This window comes from Bombina bombina, chromosome 6, assembly GCF_027579735.1.
Source record: "Bombina bombina isolate aBomBom1 chromosome 6, aBomBom1.pri, whole genome shotgun sequence".
Lineage (NCBI taxonomy): Eukaryota > Metazoa > Chordata > Amphibia > Anura > Bombinatoridae > Bombina > Bombina bombina.
The window spans coordinates 958070200-958088424 of record NC_069504.1 but is presented as its reverse complement, the minus strand read 5'-3'; the positions used below and the strand labels follow the sequence as shown (position 1 = coordinate 958088424).

Below are 18225 nucleotides of genomic sequence, written 5' to 3'. Positions count from 1 at the left end.
CCTTCCTTCCGCCCTGAAGAGTGAATGGGACTGCCTGTTGCGCGCCTGTTTATAAATATGCTTATTGCATGTGGAGGATGCCCACTTGCTGTGTGTGTATATGAGAGAGAGAAATACATCATAGCCCTATACTCATTACACTCGGCTAGCATCAGATACTGTATCCGCAGCAGTTCCTGTATTGCTTGCTCTCTTTCATAAACTAGCGTTCAGCTCCAAATCCTGCCCCTACACCTGGTACAGCCTCTTATCCTCTCATTTTAAGGTGGATTAGGACTATTGCTTCTCAATGATATCGTGAACGCCAGGAAAATGTTATTTAGGTTGAAAACAAATGCGATCATACTACAGAACTAATTCTTTAGTGATTAGCCCTGCAAATTTAATTAATACATCAAAATACATATTTACTGGTTTCCTATATATCCCATCTAAATTACTCTTTTAAATGTAGTAGGGTGCTTTTTCCCATTGATATCGTGTTCTGCAAACATTTCATTTTTGATGACTTGTTGAGATTTGTCCCTTTCCACCAGTATAGATGAGGGACTTTAAAAAAAAACCTATCTATGTCAGGGTTTATCAATTAAATCCGCAATGCCAGGATATTGGTGATACAAACACAGTGAAGCTGTTATATTTGGTTAAAATTATTAAATATGACATGTAATTGTGTATATAGTTATAAACAAATCTAGATTCAATCAATTCATCTTCATTACAACATTATACCCACATTTGAAAATTCTATTTACTGCATATTTGTCTTTAGGTGTTTGGGCATTTTCAGATTAGTTTTTCACTGCCTTCCTGGTTGTAAACGGTACCTAGTTGCATTTCCCCACAGCATTATTGCCAACAATGTTTAAGATCAGTGATGGGCAACTTCCTAAGACATTGGGGCCACAGATCAATATATTAGAAAACTTAAAAGGGCAATTTACTTGAAAATTGTTATTGTTTAAAGGGATATGAAACCCAAATTTTTTCTTTCATGATTCAGATAGAGTATGCAATTCTAAGCAACTTTCTAATTTACACTTTTGATCAATTTTACTTTGTTCTCACTATCTTTATTTGAAAAAGCAGGAATGTAAGCTTTACGAGCAACCCATTTTTGGTTCAGACCCTGGGCAGCGTTTGCTGATTAGTGGCTACATTGAGCCACCAATCAGCAAGTGCTACGCAGGTGCAGAACCAAAACAAGGACGGCTCCTAAGCTTACATTCCAGCTTTTCAAATAAATATACCAAAAGAATGAATAAAAATTGATAATAGGAGTAAATAAGAATGTTGCTTAAAATTGCATGCCCTATCTGAATCATGAAAGAAAATAAATGGGGTTTCATAGCACTTTAAAAATATAGATAACCCCTTTATTACCCATTCCTTTTTCCATAACCAACACTGTTATATTAATATACGTTTAAATCTGTGATAACCTGTATCTAAGCCTCTGCTTAGATGCACTGAGGCTGCCCCTTATCTTGGTGCTTTTTACAAACTTTCCTTTTAGCCAGTTAGTACTGGTTCCTGCATAACTCCATGGGAGCAAGCATAATTTGTATCTATATGGCACACAACTAGCATTGTCTGACTATAAAAAGCACTGAGATAAGAGGCAGCCTTTAGGGGCTTAAAAACAGGCAAATTTAGAGATTATAAAGTATATTAATATAAAAATACTGGTTATGCAAAGCTAGGTAATGGGTAGTAAAGGTGTTATCTATCTTTTTAAACAATAAAAAATCAATAATTTAAGGGATACCTTCATGGCTATTAAACATACAAATTATAGTATATTTCCTAAAAAGTTCAATTGGTACTGGGCCAGATTTATGTAAGGTTGCAGGGTATCCTCTGCTGTTTTCTTCTCTAGAGGGCTCTTTTGAATTGTGGCCTCAATGTTTGCCCACCCACTAGAAGACTCCAAAACATACAATTTTTTTTTTATTTATTTCTGCTTTTAATTGGGGGCCATTAAAACTATAGAACATATTTTTGGTACTTTTTCCCAGAGGCCAGAAAACTGCATAACCATCTCTGTTGTAGATGAAACATTAGAGCTCCAATAACTATAATATAACAATAATATGGCATTTGGAACAATACATCCCAGTAAGATATTTAAAGCGATATGAAACCCAACATTTTCTTTTGTGACAGAGCATAGCATTTTAAAAGAGTTTAGAATGTACTTCTATTATCAGATTTGCTTTGTTCCTATGATATTGTGTTATGAAGAGATACCTAGGTAGTAATCTGGAGCACTTCATGGGAGGAAATAGAACTGCCATCTACTGCTCTTGCAAATAGATAACATTCTTGCAAAACTGCTGCTATATAGTACTCTAGAAATGGGCCGGCTCCTAAGCTTAAGACCTTGCTTTTAAACAAAAAATACCAAAAGAACAAAGAAAATAGAAAGTTGTTTAAAATGTCATGATCTATCTGAATCATCAAAGACAAATTTGGTTTTTTTTTTATATCCCTTTAATGTTATTATTTTGGTTACTCAAGCGAAATTGTTGATGAGAGGTATGTTTGTAAACTGGGATGCTGCAATAATAGTTTATTAAGCTTGAATATACTCATGCACCAACACATGAAAAAGGAACACAAGAAGAGTACTGGATATGTATACAATAGAAGAACATATGTCATTAATATTAAATGTCACCTTTTATTTTAACATTGGGTATTTGTGCTTTAAAAGGTGAAATGTCAAACAATTAGCTAAATAACATGCAAGCAAAATTAGACTGATCAACAAGTGGCAAAATAATGTATCCATGGTGGTTTTGACATTTATGGCTTCTTGCATTGTCACATTTAAAGGGACAGTCAACACAAAAATTGTTATTGTTTAAAAAGATTGATAACGCCTTTACTACCCATTCCCCAACTTTGCACAACCATCATGGTTATATTAATATACTTTATAACAATTAAACCTCTACATTTCTGTCTGTTTCTAAGCCACTAAAGACAGCCCCCTGATCACATGCTTTTTTATTAGCTTTTCACAAGGGAGTTCTACTTCATGTGAGCCATACAGATAACATTGTGCTCATGCCCATGGGTTGTGCACAACACAGCACTAAATGGCTTAAATGCAAATCAATAGAGGATAATAAATAAAAAGTCATGTGATCAGGAGGTTGTCGGAAGATGCTTAGATACAAGGGTAATCATGGAGGTAAAAAGTGTATTAATATAACCATGTTTTCTGTAATAAAAGGATTATCTCTATCTTTTTAAACAATAAATATTTTTGAGTTGACTATCCCTAAATCTGGTGCCCCTAGGTAGAGATGAATGGAATCCTTCATGACTTTCCTCCGCATTTGTTCTTAGACATTTCTCAGCTGATAAAGGATAAAGACTTCCGAATAACATTTACTAACTCCACAGTTTTGTTGAAAGTTTTACAATTATCTATAAAACAGCCAGTGATATATCCCTAGGCAGCTGCCTTCATTGCCAAATAAGAAATCAAAACATGACTAAATCATGCTTCACAATCCAGAAATATATATAGGATTTTCGAACTATAAATTAACCTATATATACCCAACCACACTAAAAAGAACATTGCTTAGTAGTTATATACTTTTTTTCAGACTATATATTTACAATGCAGAAAATACTGGAAATGTTTTATTCCATGCACATATGTACTCATTCAGAATATTTAGATGATTAATCAGATCATGACTCTGTATTTACGACAAATCAGTTTCTCCCTTTTTCTCATGAATTTCCCATTGTAGCACAACCCCTCCTGTGTTTCTTCCGTCATTTTTACTCCATTAAAGGCAAAATAGTACAGTTGTTTTAAGCGGGAATATATTAAAATTGTGTACTGATTAAACCCAAGCGGCGTGGAAAAGTATAAAAATGATTTACAGATAAATACAGTATACATTTATTACTACCATACTCTTTTATTTATTATGTTACGTTTGTGCCGAATATATTTTAACTGCGTTAGTCCACCTTAATGGAAAAAAATGGCAGAGAGGTTGTGAGAAAGAGACTGGGGAGGGGTTTGGAGCTGAATGCTGGTGCATGTGTGTGAGAGAGGGATACAGGAACTACTGGGGATACACAGTCTGATACTACACAGGAACTACTGGTGATACCGGATCGTATAGCACACCGGGCAGGGGCACAGCACACCCTGAGTTCCATCAATAAGCGTGAAGTTAGGGGGCAAGTGACAAAGTCTGCGTGTGGCGGGGTAGACAGTCCACACCGCACTGTATCCCATACGTTGCCTGCGAGGCCTGGACAGAGAAAACCGGCTGCCGCATGGATCCGCCAGCCGGAGGAGGTGGATTTGGAGGGGTGCCTCCTGGAGCCTACAAAAGTACCAAGGAAAAAAAGAAACTGAAAAACCAGGAAGAAGGAGGAGATGGAAAGTCTAAGAAATTTGTGAGTGTTGGAATATGTGCTGACACTAGCATGACCTATAGAAGCTGGGGACATGCATGTCACCTTTTTACAGTGTCATTAGCCTGCTTAGGTAGTTTTAACCCCCAATACTCTAGCAACAAAGGTCTAATCTCTTACTTGTCAGAAAGTGCTGCAACGCATTACTAAGCAGTGTATTTGCAGTAATATATGACAGACAAGGAGTTACTTATTAGTCAGTTGATTTAATGCTATCAATAGGTGGTTAAAATAAGATCTATTTTTAATTGACAAGTTGATGACACATTATCTATAATGTTAAATGGTTACATATTATAAACATACTGTAAACACAAGCACACAGGTGATCATGTATACTACTTTTTGGTAGACATGTTAGTTTTCTGTTTTAATCCACTGACTGAAAGGGAGCAGTTATTTGCCAGCAAGGGGTTAATAGGAGTCTTTCCTTCATAGAATACTATCAACAAGAGGTAACTTTTCAGTGCAATGGCAATAAAGCTGTCACTGTCACACAGAACTTCTGCTTGTAGCAGTATTGCCTTTCTATGGAAATATTACAAATTTTGCTTGCATTATGCAAGAGTAGGTCACTTCAGATGATACCACACAAAATAAATGTTTGTTAGAACTTGTCATTGTTCTTTTCATAACACAATTGGTTGCTAGAGAGAGCTAAAGAATACCACTTGCTGGTAGACAACCAGTGATCTGCAGTGTGCTTTCTATGGCATCAAGTAGTATGTGAGCGTTGCTACTTTTTGGAAACTCTCTTTGTAACTGATGGGTGGTGTATATTGCAAAACAACATGTTGCAATGACACCATGGCCATATTGTACTTCTTATAACAGAACACTGTATTCTGTTTTGTATTTTGATATTAATACCCTGTAAAACTAGTTTCTTACTTTAACAGCTGCCAGGTTTATGCAATACCCATCATGTAATGATTTGTGATTTATTTGGAAGCAACCTGAAACTTTTTACTTGGCAAATATATAATACTTTCATGTCTATAAATTGGAGTCCAAAAGGCCCTCTTTATTGGTGGTTAGAATCACATTTTAGAATTATTATAAAACTGTAAGTGGAGATAAGCCTGAAATTTAAGTTACTGTTTTTGCATAAATATTCATTTACATAAGGGGTTTTAATTACCATTTTTTAACTGTAAGAAAGGTTCTATTTATAGTAGCAAGGAACTTGCTTTTCCAGTTTCTCACAGTGAAGAATTTAAGATTCCCCTTTCTTTAAAGGGACAGTCTACTTGTTTTGTTTTAGTGTTTAAAAAGATCGGGAACGCCTTTACTACCGATTCTGCAGCTTTTCACAACCAATATCCTTTATAATGTCTAAAACTCTAAATCTCTGCCTATTTCTAAGCCCCTGCAGGCCGCCTTTATCTTATTGCATTTTATTAGCTTTTTCACAGCTATACAGTGCTAGCTAATGTGTGCCTTATAGATAACACTGTGCTCACTCCTGTGTAGTTACAAATGAATCAGCACTGATTAGCTAAACTGAAAGTTTGTAAATAGCACTGAGATAAAGGTGCAGTCTGCAGAAGCTTAGATACAAGGTAACCACCGAGGTAAAATTATATTAATATAACAGTGCTGTTTATGCAAAGCTGGGGAATGGTTAATACAGGGATTACCTATCTCTTTAAACAATAACATTCTTCAAGTAGACTGTCCTTTTAAGAAACAATACTTTTGCATTTTTACCTATGATACTTTGTTGTTTTAAATTTCGTAGAGATGTTTGCAGAATATACTAGAGTGTTGCTAACATGACATTTCTGTAATGCTATTTATTAGTTTTTCTATAACAGTTTGCTTTTTGTATAAGTACTGAATTTGTATGCAGTTTTGTGAACTTCGTTTCTAGTAACAAATAATCTCAAGGAATTATATATTTAATATATTTTTAAATGTTGCACTTCACAATTTCTACAGCTAATTATGTGTGGGAGTAGGTATCTTATATCATACAATGACCCTAAATGTTTTATTTTTTATTTTTATCATATTAAATACAGATGTTAGTTTTTTTTTTTAAGAACAAAAATTACATAACATAAGTAACATCAACTCAAGAACTTTGGTATTCTTAAAGGAACAGTATACTGTAAATCGTTTTTCCCTTAATGTGTTTCCAGTTCCTTTTTTTTTTTTTTACCAACTGCAGAGTATAAAATGGATGATAATTTGCTATTTAAGATTTATGTGTGTATATTAAATAGCTGGTTTTGTGTTTTGAAGCCACAACCTAATACAATGGGTTAAGCTTGTAGGTATAATCAGATCTCATTACTTTATCACATTGTGTACATATAAATGCTTCCTTATTTTATATCTGGCCGTAAACCAAAGACCAATACTCTGAGAGAACAATGGAAAATTAACATTTTTATTATCTTATCTCTTCTATGCCCCACTGGGAGTGTAATTTCTTCTCCTGGCTGTGTTTACACAGCTTATCTATAGCTTTGACCTAAGGCCAGAAATTTTCAGAATAGGTTGCAATACCACAGGCTAAATCAACTATTTCTAATGCCAATATAAGGGTAAAGGAAATACTTGTAAACAATTTAATACACTCCAGCAGGTAAAGTGGATCATTGGGAACACATTAAAGGGGCAAACATTTTTTAGTAAACCGTCCCTTTAACTAAAATTGGTTGAAGCCAAATGTTCACAAGGGAACTCCCATAAGGTGAGACAATGTTTTTGAACTTCTCTGAGAAGAAAATTTTGAGTTAAAGATAAGTTTGAGGAGGAAGAGCAAATATATAAGATTACTATATAGGTCTTACAACCACAGTTGGTTAGCAACTAACATGCTAGGGGATAGAGCAAGTTTAGTTCATGGTGCAGTGGCTGCGTTTTGGGGAAGTTATGGGAAGTTACAGCTGATCTTAAAAGGGACACTAAATCCCCAAAAAATATTTCATGATTCAGATAGAGCATGCAATTTTAAGCAACTTTCTAATTTATTCCTATTATCAATTTGTCTTTGTAATCTTGCTATCTCTATTTAAAAAGCAGGAATGTGAAGCTTAGGAGCCGGACAATTTTTGGTTCAGAACCTGGGTTATGCTTGCTTATTGGTTGGCTGAATGTAGTCACCAATAAGCAAGCTATCCTGGGTGCTGAACCTAAAATGGGCAGGCTCCTAAGCTTTACATTCCTGCTTTTTAAATAAAGACAGCAAGAGAACAAAGAAAAATTGATAACTGAAGTAAAATAAAAAGTTGCTTAATGGGGCACTGTACCCTTCTTTCATGATTCAGATAGAGCATGCAATTTTAAGCAACTTTCTAATGTACTCCTATTATCAAATCTTCTTTATTCTCTTGGTATCTTTATTTGAAATGCAAGAATGTAAGTTTAGATGCCGGCCCATTTTTGGTGAACAACCTAGGTTGTCCTTGCTGATTGGTGGATAAATTCATCCACCAATCAAAAACTGCTGTCCAGAGTGCTGAACCAAGAAAAAAAACTTATATGCCTTCTTTTTCATATAAAGATAGCAAGAGAACAAAGAAAAATTGATAATAGGAGTAAATTAGAAAGTTGCTTAAAATTGCATGCTCTATCTGAATCACAAAAGAAAATTTTTGGGTACAGTGTCCCTTTAAAATTGCTGCTCTATCTGAATCATGAAAGAAAAAAAAAATGGGTTTAGTATCCCTTTAAGGTTATATGAAATTTAGTTGTTTTCAGTTAGGGGTTTATATTAAAGTAAGAGAACCAGAGGATCCAGCTTTGTGGAGTCAGTCCAAAAAAAAAAGAAAATTAAAACATCTCTGCAGTCATTAGTGATATGTCCCCCCACAGATTCTATACATGTGCCAATGTTTTACACCACAATTATATCAAACAAGTACAGGTAGCCCTCAGTTTACGCCGGGGTTAGGTTCTAGAAGGAATGGTTGTAAATCGAAACCGTTGTAAATTGAAACCCAGTTTATAATGTAAGTCAATGGGAAGGGAGGGAGTTAGGTTCCAGGCCCCTCTCAAAATTGTCATAAGTAACACCTAATACATTATTTTTAAAGCTTTGAAATGAAGACTTTAAATTCTAAACAGCATTATAAACCTAATACAATAATCACACAATACAGAATATATAATTAAACTAAATGAACAAAAATATTTGCTAAACAGCATTATAAGCCTAATAAAATAATCACACAACACAGACTTAACTTGCATTTGTCTGCAAACAGTTCTTTCTATGCATTCCAATCTGGACTGATTTATAGACAGGAAGATATTGTTCTTTTGAAATCTGCTCGATAGCTCAGGTCTGGTTAAACTGATTAATTTCATCTTGCTTGGCTTTGCTGCAACACAAGCGGACAGCTCCACCTACTGGCTATTTTAATAAATGCACTGCTTCTCTATGCTTTTCAATAGCAGTCACATGACTGGAAAAAAGGTTGTTATTCTGAAACGGTGTAAATTGAACCGTTGTAAACTGAGGGCCACCTGTATTTGGTTTGAATCCTGATTTGGTATAAATTCTATTTTGGTATAACTCCCAATATAATCTTTACACAGAAGCAAGAGGTCTTTAAAGGGATATGAAAGTCAAAATTAAACTCTTATGGTTTTAAACAACTTTACAATTTTACTTCTATTTATCTTATTTGCTTCATTCTCATGGTATCCTTTGTTGCCTAAGTAGGCTCGAACATCAATGCACTACTGGTAGCTAACTACTGACTGGTTGCTGCAAATATGCCTCTTGTCATTGGCTCACCCAATGTATTCAAATAGCTACCAGCAGTGCATTGCTACTGAATCAACAAAGGATACTAAGAAAATGAAGGAAAATTGATAAAATAAATACATTGTAAAGTTGTTTAAAATGCTCTGGATCATGGAAAAAAATCTTCAGGCTTTATGTCCCTTTAAACGAGTACTTGGAATGTTACAGATGTTTAAAAAAATAAAGTAGGGTTGTCAGATTATTTTAAACATGTGTCACATATATAGGGAAATAGCCTGTTTTACCTTCTATACAAAGATCATTATGTACTGTATACCTTTATTTAAAGGGATAGGGAAGTCCAAATTAAATTTGCATGATTCAGTCAGTTTGTCTAATTTTAAGACACTTTTTAAAATTCACTTCTATTTTTTTCTGCACATATTTGTCTCTTGTGATTGTCTAACTAGATGTGTTCATCTAGCTGCCAATAGTGCAATGCTGTTCCTTCAGCAAAGGATAACAAGAGAATTAAGCAAATTTGATAATAGAAGTAAATTGAAAGTTGTTTAAAATAGTATGTTCTAACTAAACCATGACAGAAAATGTTGGGATTCTGTCCCTTTAATACATTCAGTACAATATTTTATTTGTGGCGGTATGCTGCTTATAAATTTAAAATAGTGATGTCAAGGTTCATGCAACAGTTCAGTTCGTAGCTGTCTTTTTAGAGGCCCTGGTTACTCCACCCTTTTCCCCAAAAATACGTTTTTATACAGGACATTGAAAGAGAAGCAATTTAATATTATTGTAATTATTTGTAATTTGCGGATAAATTTTTCATTGCCATGGGAGGGGGGTAAAATAAATAGAAATTAGAGAGAGAAGGCAGACTGGGACAGAATGATTACAGGGCTAGGTATGTTATTTTGTGCAAGGATCAGTGAAATTAAACTTGTGCACAACTAATGTCCTGCAACTGCATTGGTTACCAAGATACAAACAAGACTGTAATACATTTTTATTATCATTCATTGAGGAACAAGAGGGGAACATTGTTCCTTAGCATACTGCTGTACTATAGTTTGAGGAGACTTTGTACATTTTATAGATTTGTATTACTCCCTTATTGCCCCCCTGAGGACATCAACTCTACAATATTGTTTCCTCTATTTTATTCATCCTATGTTTATGTTTTTTAATTTATTTTTTTTATCTTTTTCAAGAAAATAAAAACTAAAAACATTCATTATACAAACAATCATTGAAATTACAAAGAACAATAAAAAAGAATACAGCAAACATTGTCATGGTACAAGTAAATCAGGCAAAAGGTTCATCATCACAGATTCCTCAACATTAAAGGGACAGTCTACTCAAGAATTGCTGTTTAAAAAGATAGCTAATCCCTTTATTACCCATTCCTCAGTTTTGCATAACCAACACGTTATCTTAAAGGGACATTATACACTCATTTTTTCTTTGCATAAATATTTTGTAGATGATCTATTTATAAAGCCCATAAAGTTTTTTTTTTTTTTTTAAAAATGTATAATTTTGCTTATTTTTAAAGAACATTGCTCTGATTTTCAGACTTCTAACCAAGCCCCAAAGTTTTATTTAAATACCGTCAGCTACCTTCTCCAGCTTGCTCCTGTTTGTGTAAAGGGTCTTTTCATATGTAAAAGAAGGGGGAGGGGGGAGTGTCTTATTTCCCACTTGCAGTGGGCTTTCCAACTGCCTTTTCAACAGAGCTAAACTGAAAGCTTCTAAGTACGTTTTTAAACCATTTTATACTGGATTTTTATATCAGTACCTGTGCATCTTATTCTTTATAGTAGTGTCTATTACATGCAGTTATATGAAAATGAGTGTATACTGTCCCTTTAATATATTTTTTACCTCTGTAATTACCTTGTATCTAAGCCTCTGCAGACTGCCCCTTATTTCAGTTCTTTTGACAGACTTGCATTTTAGCCAATCGGTGCTGAACCTTAAACACAATGTTATCTATATGGCACACATGAACTAACATGGTCTAGCTGTGAAAAACTGCTGCTGTATAGACACACACCACACTCCTGAGCTTACATCCCTGCTTTTCAATAAATTATACCAGGAGAACTAAGAAAATCTGATAATAGAAGTAAATTGTAAAGTTGTTTAAAAATAAACGCTCTGTCTGAATCATGAAAGAAAATTATTTTGGGTTTCATGTCCCTTTAAAGACATGGTATCTTTGTTGCATCTACACCGTTTCTTTTTTAATTGAAATCTATTTTGGTAACAAAAAAACAAACAAACGTTTTGATGCCTGCGTGATTTATGCCATACTCCTTCAACACAGTGATGGGCTTTTTATCCCATGGGCCAGTATAATGCAAACATGCACTGTTAATTTTAAACTCAAAATACCTAACTTTATCAGAAACTTTTTCATACAAATTTATTTTAACGTGATTAAATAGCTCACTTTCATGTTTCTTTTAAAAGGATAGGAAAGTCTAAATTAAACTTGCATGATTTAGAGAAAACACTTTTAAAGTGAATGTAAAAAACGAATGTGTGCCCATTTTTTTAAAAATCCTATTAAAAACTGGGGCACTTTACATAGTAACATAGTAGATAAGGTTGAAAAAAGACCGAAGTCCATCGAGTTCAACCTATACAAATCTAAAATACTTACAAAAAGCTCCAGTTAAGCTTAAGTAACCCCACTAAAAGGTGACCCATTTGATACTTGCAATCATATCCATGATTTTTTTTTATAGACAGAAATGTATCCAGACTATTTTTAAATGTATCTAGAGTATTGGTATTCACTACCTCCTTTCATTCATCAAACTTTACATTTTACTCGTTTTGTTAAAATACTTAACTTTTATTCTTGAAAGCCGCTCCAGCACTTTGCCCGCCTGTCGCAAGTCTCTTCATATGTCAAAAATGACGAATCCGGCCTCCTCCAATCACGGCTTGGCCTCAGGCACTGTTTGCTCGGGGGGAGGGGGGGAGCCGTGATTGGAGGAAGCCAGATTAGTCATTGCTGACGTATGAAGAGGCTTGCGACGGGTAGGGGAAGTATTTTAGCAAAACGAGTGAAATGTAAAGTTTGAATGAAAGTACCCTTGTTTTTAATAGGATTTTTAAAAACCAGGCACACATTCGTCAAACTTTATATTAACTTCTATTTTCAAATGTGCTTCCTTCTCTTGATATCCCTTTACGGTATTAGGTAGGGCTGGTTGATATGGGCAAAAATGAAAATTGTGATTTTGGACCCAAAAAACGCGATTACAATTTAATCTCGATTTTCTCAAATTCCTAAGATTCCACTTTAAAAGAAAGGCAAATGACATAAAGAATAAAGGGAGGGGTTCCTTCAATGGGTAAAAAAAACACTTTAGTCAAAACTTGTTTAAAAGAACGCCCGCTTTGTTCTATCCTTGGAGCTTCCGTTTATGCTTTTAAACAAGTTTTGTATAAAGTGTTTTTTTACCCATTTAATGAGTGGATCGTTGCTTTCTACAGGCAAATTACATTAGCCTAACCTCTGTGGGGAGAGCTTGGGGCCAGCTCAGTGCCATTATGGAGACCACTGAGCGCTCCACAAGGTTCAGGAGTCCAGACAGCCATAGTGAGAGGGGAGAGAAGGTGCTTGCACAGGGAGAGACAGACCCAGTTCACTCAGCAGCGGAGGGCTAGCCTATATGAGCCCCCTTCTGTATGTCATAGGGGCGGGGCTAAAAATTGCATACTCTTGCGTTTTTTGCGCGCTGATTAATCGCGCAGCCCTAGTATGAGGTGTAATATATACTGTTATTCTTTAAAAAGGTAACACTGAATGTTTGGACAGGGGTGGGCCATACAGGGAGCAGGGCACACAGATGGAGGGGAATAAGAGCGCTGTGCTATGGGGCCCTGCAAATTTGTCTTACTCAGGGCCCTGCAAATGCTAAGGGTATCCCTGGAACCCTGTGATAATAAGTATATTACGTTTTAAAGGGGTATTATATCAGACTATATATTGCACTGCTTAAAGTGAATGTAAATTTTGATGCTAAAGCGCCCGGTTTTTAAAAATTTGATTAAAAACAGGGGCACTTTAATTCATCAAAATTTACATTTCACTCGTGTTGTAAAAATACTTACCTTTTAATCTTGACAGCAGCTCCAGCTTCCTCCACCCGTCGCAAAGCCTCTTCCTGGGTCTAAAATAAGGAATCCTGCTTCCTCCAATCATGGCATTGAATCGGCATGACCGGAGGAAGCTGGAGCTGCTGTCAAGATTAAAAGGTAAGTATTTTCTCAACACGAGTGAAATGTAAATTTTGATTAATTAAAGTGCCCCTGTTTTTAATAAAATTTTTAAAAACCGGGCACTTTAGCATCAATTTACATTCTCTTTAACAAATCCAAACAACTAAAGTAACTACAACTCAAGCACTGGCTCCTAAATGTACTTCCTTATAAATGTATGTCAGAAACCTCAATTTTCTGTATGGCTTGTAAATTTTAAATCAGTTTGTTCCTTACTCCTGTTGCTCTACATACCAACCCTATAGGTTATCTAATGATGTCATGAGGGTTTCTAAAAATCTTATTGCTGATGACACTCAGATCTGCTCTTCACCAATACTGTCATCTTCTCTTCTTGCTTGTGTCACTATCTCATTGTAGATGTTCTTATGTTATTTAGGGATTATCTTCTTCAATACTTGCTCTTGCTCTATTAATCCACTATCCGCACCCGCCAAATATTTGTTACTGTTAGCAGCCTAATCATCACACAAACCTGGGGTGGATTTGTCTCAGAATTTACGTTTGCTCCACACATCTAGGCCTTGGCCAATTCCTGTAGTTTTGTTTTTTTTTGTACCTTTTTAAAGTCATCTCCAAAATTTGACATTTTCACACATAAGCCCTCAATAAGAGTTATTCCACTTACTCAGATTCCTCCATAACTACTGCCATCTACCCTAGAGAAAAGCACACATTTTTTGTTTTGTTTCCTGTGTGATGACCTTTTGACATTTTGGGGTGTGTCTCTACATACTAAAGTATTTTTTGTTATGCATATTAAAGGAAAACACACGTTGAGCAGTTAACTCACAAAAAAAAAGCAAATTAAACAAAAAACCTTGACATACACTAAAATGAATGTTCTAACGTCTTCAGTTTGTGAAATTGCTTTGTAGGGAAAGGGTAAAGCTGTAGGTCAAGTTTCTTTTATGTGTCACATAACTAATAACATAGGTGTCAGCTTGGGGACAGCAAGAGCGAGACAGATGTACCCCCCCCCCTGAATTTTGCCTCTTGAAGCTAAACGTAAACAGACACTTCACTCCAATGAGCCACCATTTTTTTTAAATGCTGTGCAGCTTGTACAGCAAACAAATGTCTCCTGTTATTATGTTCAGGGGATTTTATGTTTTTTTGTGTTTTTCTTGCCCCCCTCCAAAAAAAAAAATTTCACTGGATGCCCATGACTCATAACTTAGTGATGTTCCTAACTATAAGAAATTGCAAGTTATTGTTTTTCCCAATGAATGTTTAATTATTTTATTTATTGTTTCAATTTGTAATGTGCACATGACAGTAGTGATTACTGTAAGATATTAAATACTGTGATTTACAGGCATTGGCACCAGGATTATGATGTGAAGTGGCAGCATAGTCATTATTTATTGTTATTGTGTTTTAAGTGAGAATTGCTGCACTTTTTAAATGAGAAATTGTATTAAAACTCTCTGTAGGTTCAGCTATCTCGATTTCATCTCAGAGTTCTCTTTCACAAACTAATGGAAAGTACATTTGGGGAAGAATTAATTATTTCAGTGATGTTCCAGTTCATTTAACTTTGTAAATGTTTATAAAGTACATTATGTCTTATATACTGTCCATAAAAAGCAGGCACTAAGGGCTAGATTTACTGTCCCTGCAGGCAGACAGGTTTGCAAGTAGTGAAACTGGCCATCTGCAATCGCCACTTGCGATGTTGCATTGCACGGCGAAATTTAACATTGCACAAGAGGATCCTTGTGCTAGAGCAGGGAATGTCAATCACCCCAAAAGGACGAGTGTCAGGGTGATTGATCTCACCACCTCTGAGAAGCGATTTCTGCTTCTTAAAGGGGTATGAAACCCTTCCTTTCATTTTCTAAAGAGCATGCAACTTTAAACAACTTTCTAATTTACTTCTATTATCAATTTTTCTTTGTTCTCTTGGTATCTTTTGTTGAAAAGCAGGAACGTATGCTTAGGAGCTGTACTCTTTCTGGAGCGCTATGTGGCAGCAATTTTGCAAGAGTACTAGATGACAGCACTATTTCCTGCCATGCTCCACATGCCTACCTAGGTATCTTCAACACAGAATGTCATGGGAACTAAGCAAATTTGATAATAGAAGTACATTTTAAAAATGGTATGTTCTGTCTGAATCACAAAAGAAGATTTTTGTGTTTCATATCCCTTTACATATGTGGCAGCAGGCTCACTCATGCGAACCTACTCCACATAGCCAAAAAAGCTGCAAATGAAGCTTAAAGTGATTGCAAAGTTTAATGAATTACTGCCCAGTATCTAAAAATAAGCTTAAAAACAGGGGCACTTTAATTCATTAAACTTTACAATGACACTTCTTTTTAAAATATTTACCATTGCGTTATGGTAAACATACCGCCATTCCTCTGCCTGCATCTCATACTGGATTCATTCGTTGCCTGCCCCCTTTGGCGTCCAGCTCGTGGCTAATGAATTAAAGTGCCCCTTTTTTTAAGATTATTTTTAGATACTGCGCAGTAATTAAACTTTACAATCACTTTAATAAATTTAGCCCTTAGGCTAATAAAAATATATTTGTTTATTTCAATCTCTATGAAGATATCTGTGGCCCTCTTCATTTGCTGTGGCTGTTTTTGTTTTTTATGACCTAATTGCTTGAGGTTATTGATGAAATGTCCTTTTGAAAGTTGTAGACATCTTTTAAAGGCAAACTCTAGTCCTTGTGATACTGTAAGTATTTATCTGAACCATAATGTCCAAAGTCTTTTGTTTGAAGAGACAATGCAGTAACGTTTACTTTGAGATTCAAATGAACAGTATTTTTTTAATTGGATTTCAAGGGTTCCTTTTATTTCCCTAACCACTGTATGATGTGACAGCTGTCAGCAATCACCAACTCACGTGTGTATATTTGATGTTTGATAACATGTATTAGTTTTTTCTCTTGCTCTATCTGAATCATGAGTTTTTTTACTTTAAATCAAATGCCACCTCCAAGGTGATCAGTTTGAGATCAGCATCTTTTTCAGTCGTCCGTGCTACTCCTAATCTAGTTTTATACACACTTTACACTTTTACAGGGTGTCAAAAAGGCATAAAGACCCCCCAATCCTTACTATAACGTCCCAATATAAGTGATCACTGTGGTAATAATGATCACATGGCATGAATAAATGTACACTTATTTGATTTGAACCACTATGTGCACATCAAAGTTATATAAGTATACCCAAAGGCCCTAATTTACATGAGGATAACTTCTTCTTTTGACAAAAGAGTTTAGAAAACACATACACAAACTATTACAACCTTGATTATTCAAGTTTTATTACAAATATACATGTTTACAACATCTTATTGTAGATTTCTCACGTGTGAAATTATGGTATAGTTTGAATCTGTGTGTTTTTCCCTGAAAAATGGCTTGGAGTAGGGCTTAAAATATAAGCTGCATCTAAAAAATTCCAAAACGGCTTAGCACTGGGGGAAATGGCTCAGCAGTTAAAGGGTTAACAGATGTTTACTTCAGCATGAATCTGCCACACATATGAAAGATGTTATTTATGTTTGGTTTTTTTCTTCAAGAAAAAGTTTGTTAAAGCTGTTTATTTTAGTTTTGAAACTAACAGGAATAGCATGTCTGTCCAGCTAGGCCGTGGGCTAGAAGCTCACTGACTAATGAGGAAAACTCCCTCAGCTCTCTATTGGTGGGCAGTGACACAGCCCACAAACATAAGACCAAAAAATGTCAGCATAGAAAGAACAATAACAAAAAAAAAAAAATATATATATATATATATATATATATATATTATACACACATTACAATACTCTGTTTTAAACAAAAAACCCTCTATGTCCCTTTAAATCACAGTAGGTGCATGCTTGATGAGTATGCACCAATCACCTTCTATGTAGATTACTCTGGAGGAGTTTGAAGATGCTGATCTCAGAGTTAACATAACCCCAGAAAGGCAGCATTTTAAAGAACATACAGGTGGCCCTCATTTTACAACAGTTCAATTTACACCGTTTCAGAATAACAACCTTTTTTTCTAGTCATGTGACTGCTATTGAAAAGCATTGAGAAGCAGTGCATTTATTAAAATAGCCAGTAGGTGGAGCTGTCCGCTTGTGTTGCAGCAAAGCCAAGCAAGCTGAAATTAATCAGTTTAACCAAACCTGAGCTATCGAGCAGATTTCAAAGGAACAAGATCTTCCTGTCTATAAATCAGTCCAGATTGGAATGCATAGAAATAACTATTTGCAGAAAAATGCAAGTGAAGTCTGTGTTGTGTGATTATTTTATTAGGTTTATAATGCTGATTAGCAAATGTTTTTGTACATTTAATTTAGTTTAATTATTTATTCTGTGTTGTGTGATTATTTCATTAGGTTTATAATGCTGTTTAGCATTTAAAGTCTTCATTTCAAAGCTTTAAAAATAATGTATTAGGTGTTACTTGTGACAATTTTAAGAGGGGCCTGGAACCTATCTCCCTCACTTCCCATTGACTTACATTATAAACTGGGTTTCGATTTACAACCATTCCTTCTGGAACCTAACCCCGGCGTAAACTGAGGGCTACCTGTATTAACACAGAAAACTTGCTTTAAAAATGTTGTGATGGCTAAATATTCAGCATACATCCAGCAGCAGTAAGAGCTCATAAAATGCTGCTTTAATTGCATTATCTCCTTCTTGCATGACTTCCTGTGACTTTCTTTTTCTGCCTGTGGTTAACAATGTATTAATGAGTCCCATATAAATGCACTGCACGAAGCAG

General features: G+C 35.2%; 1 protein-coding gene across 1 annotated transcript in view; it reads left to right on the top strand.

The window, feature by feature from the left end:
- Positions 1-4063: 4063 nt before the first annotated feature.
- Positions 4064-18225, top strand: part of DIAPH1 (diaphanous related formin 1) — a gene marked incomplete in the record, with an annotated part of 803068 nt that continues 788906 nt past the window's right edge. The window contains 1 exon segment of the mRNA XM_053718607.1: positions 4064-4437. Coding sequence (XP_053574582.1) covers positions 4315-4437 — 123 coding nt within the window.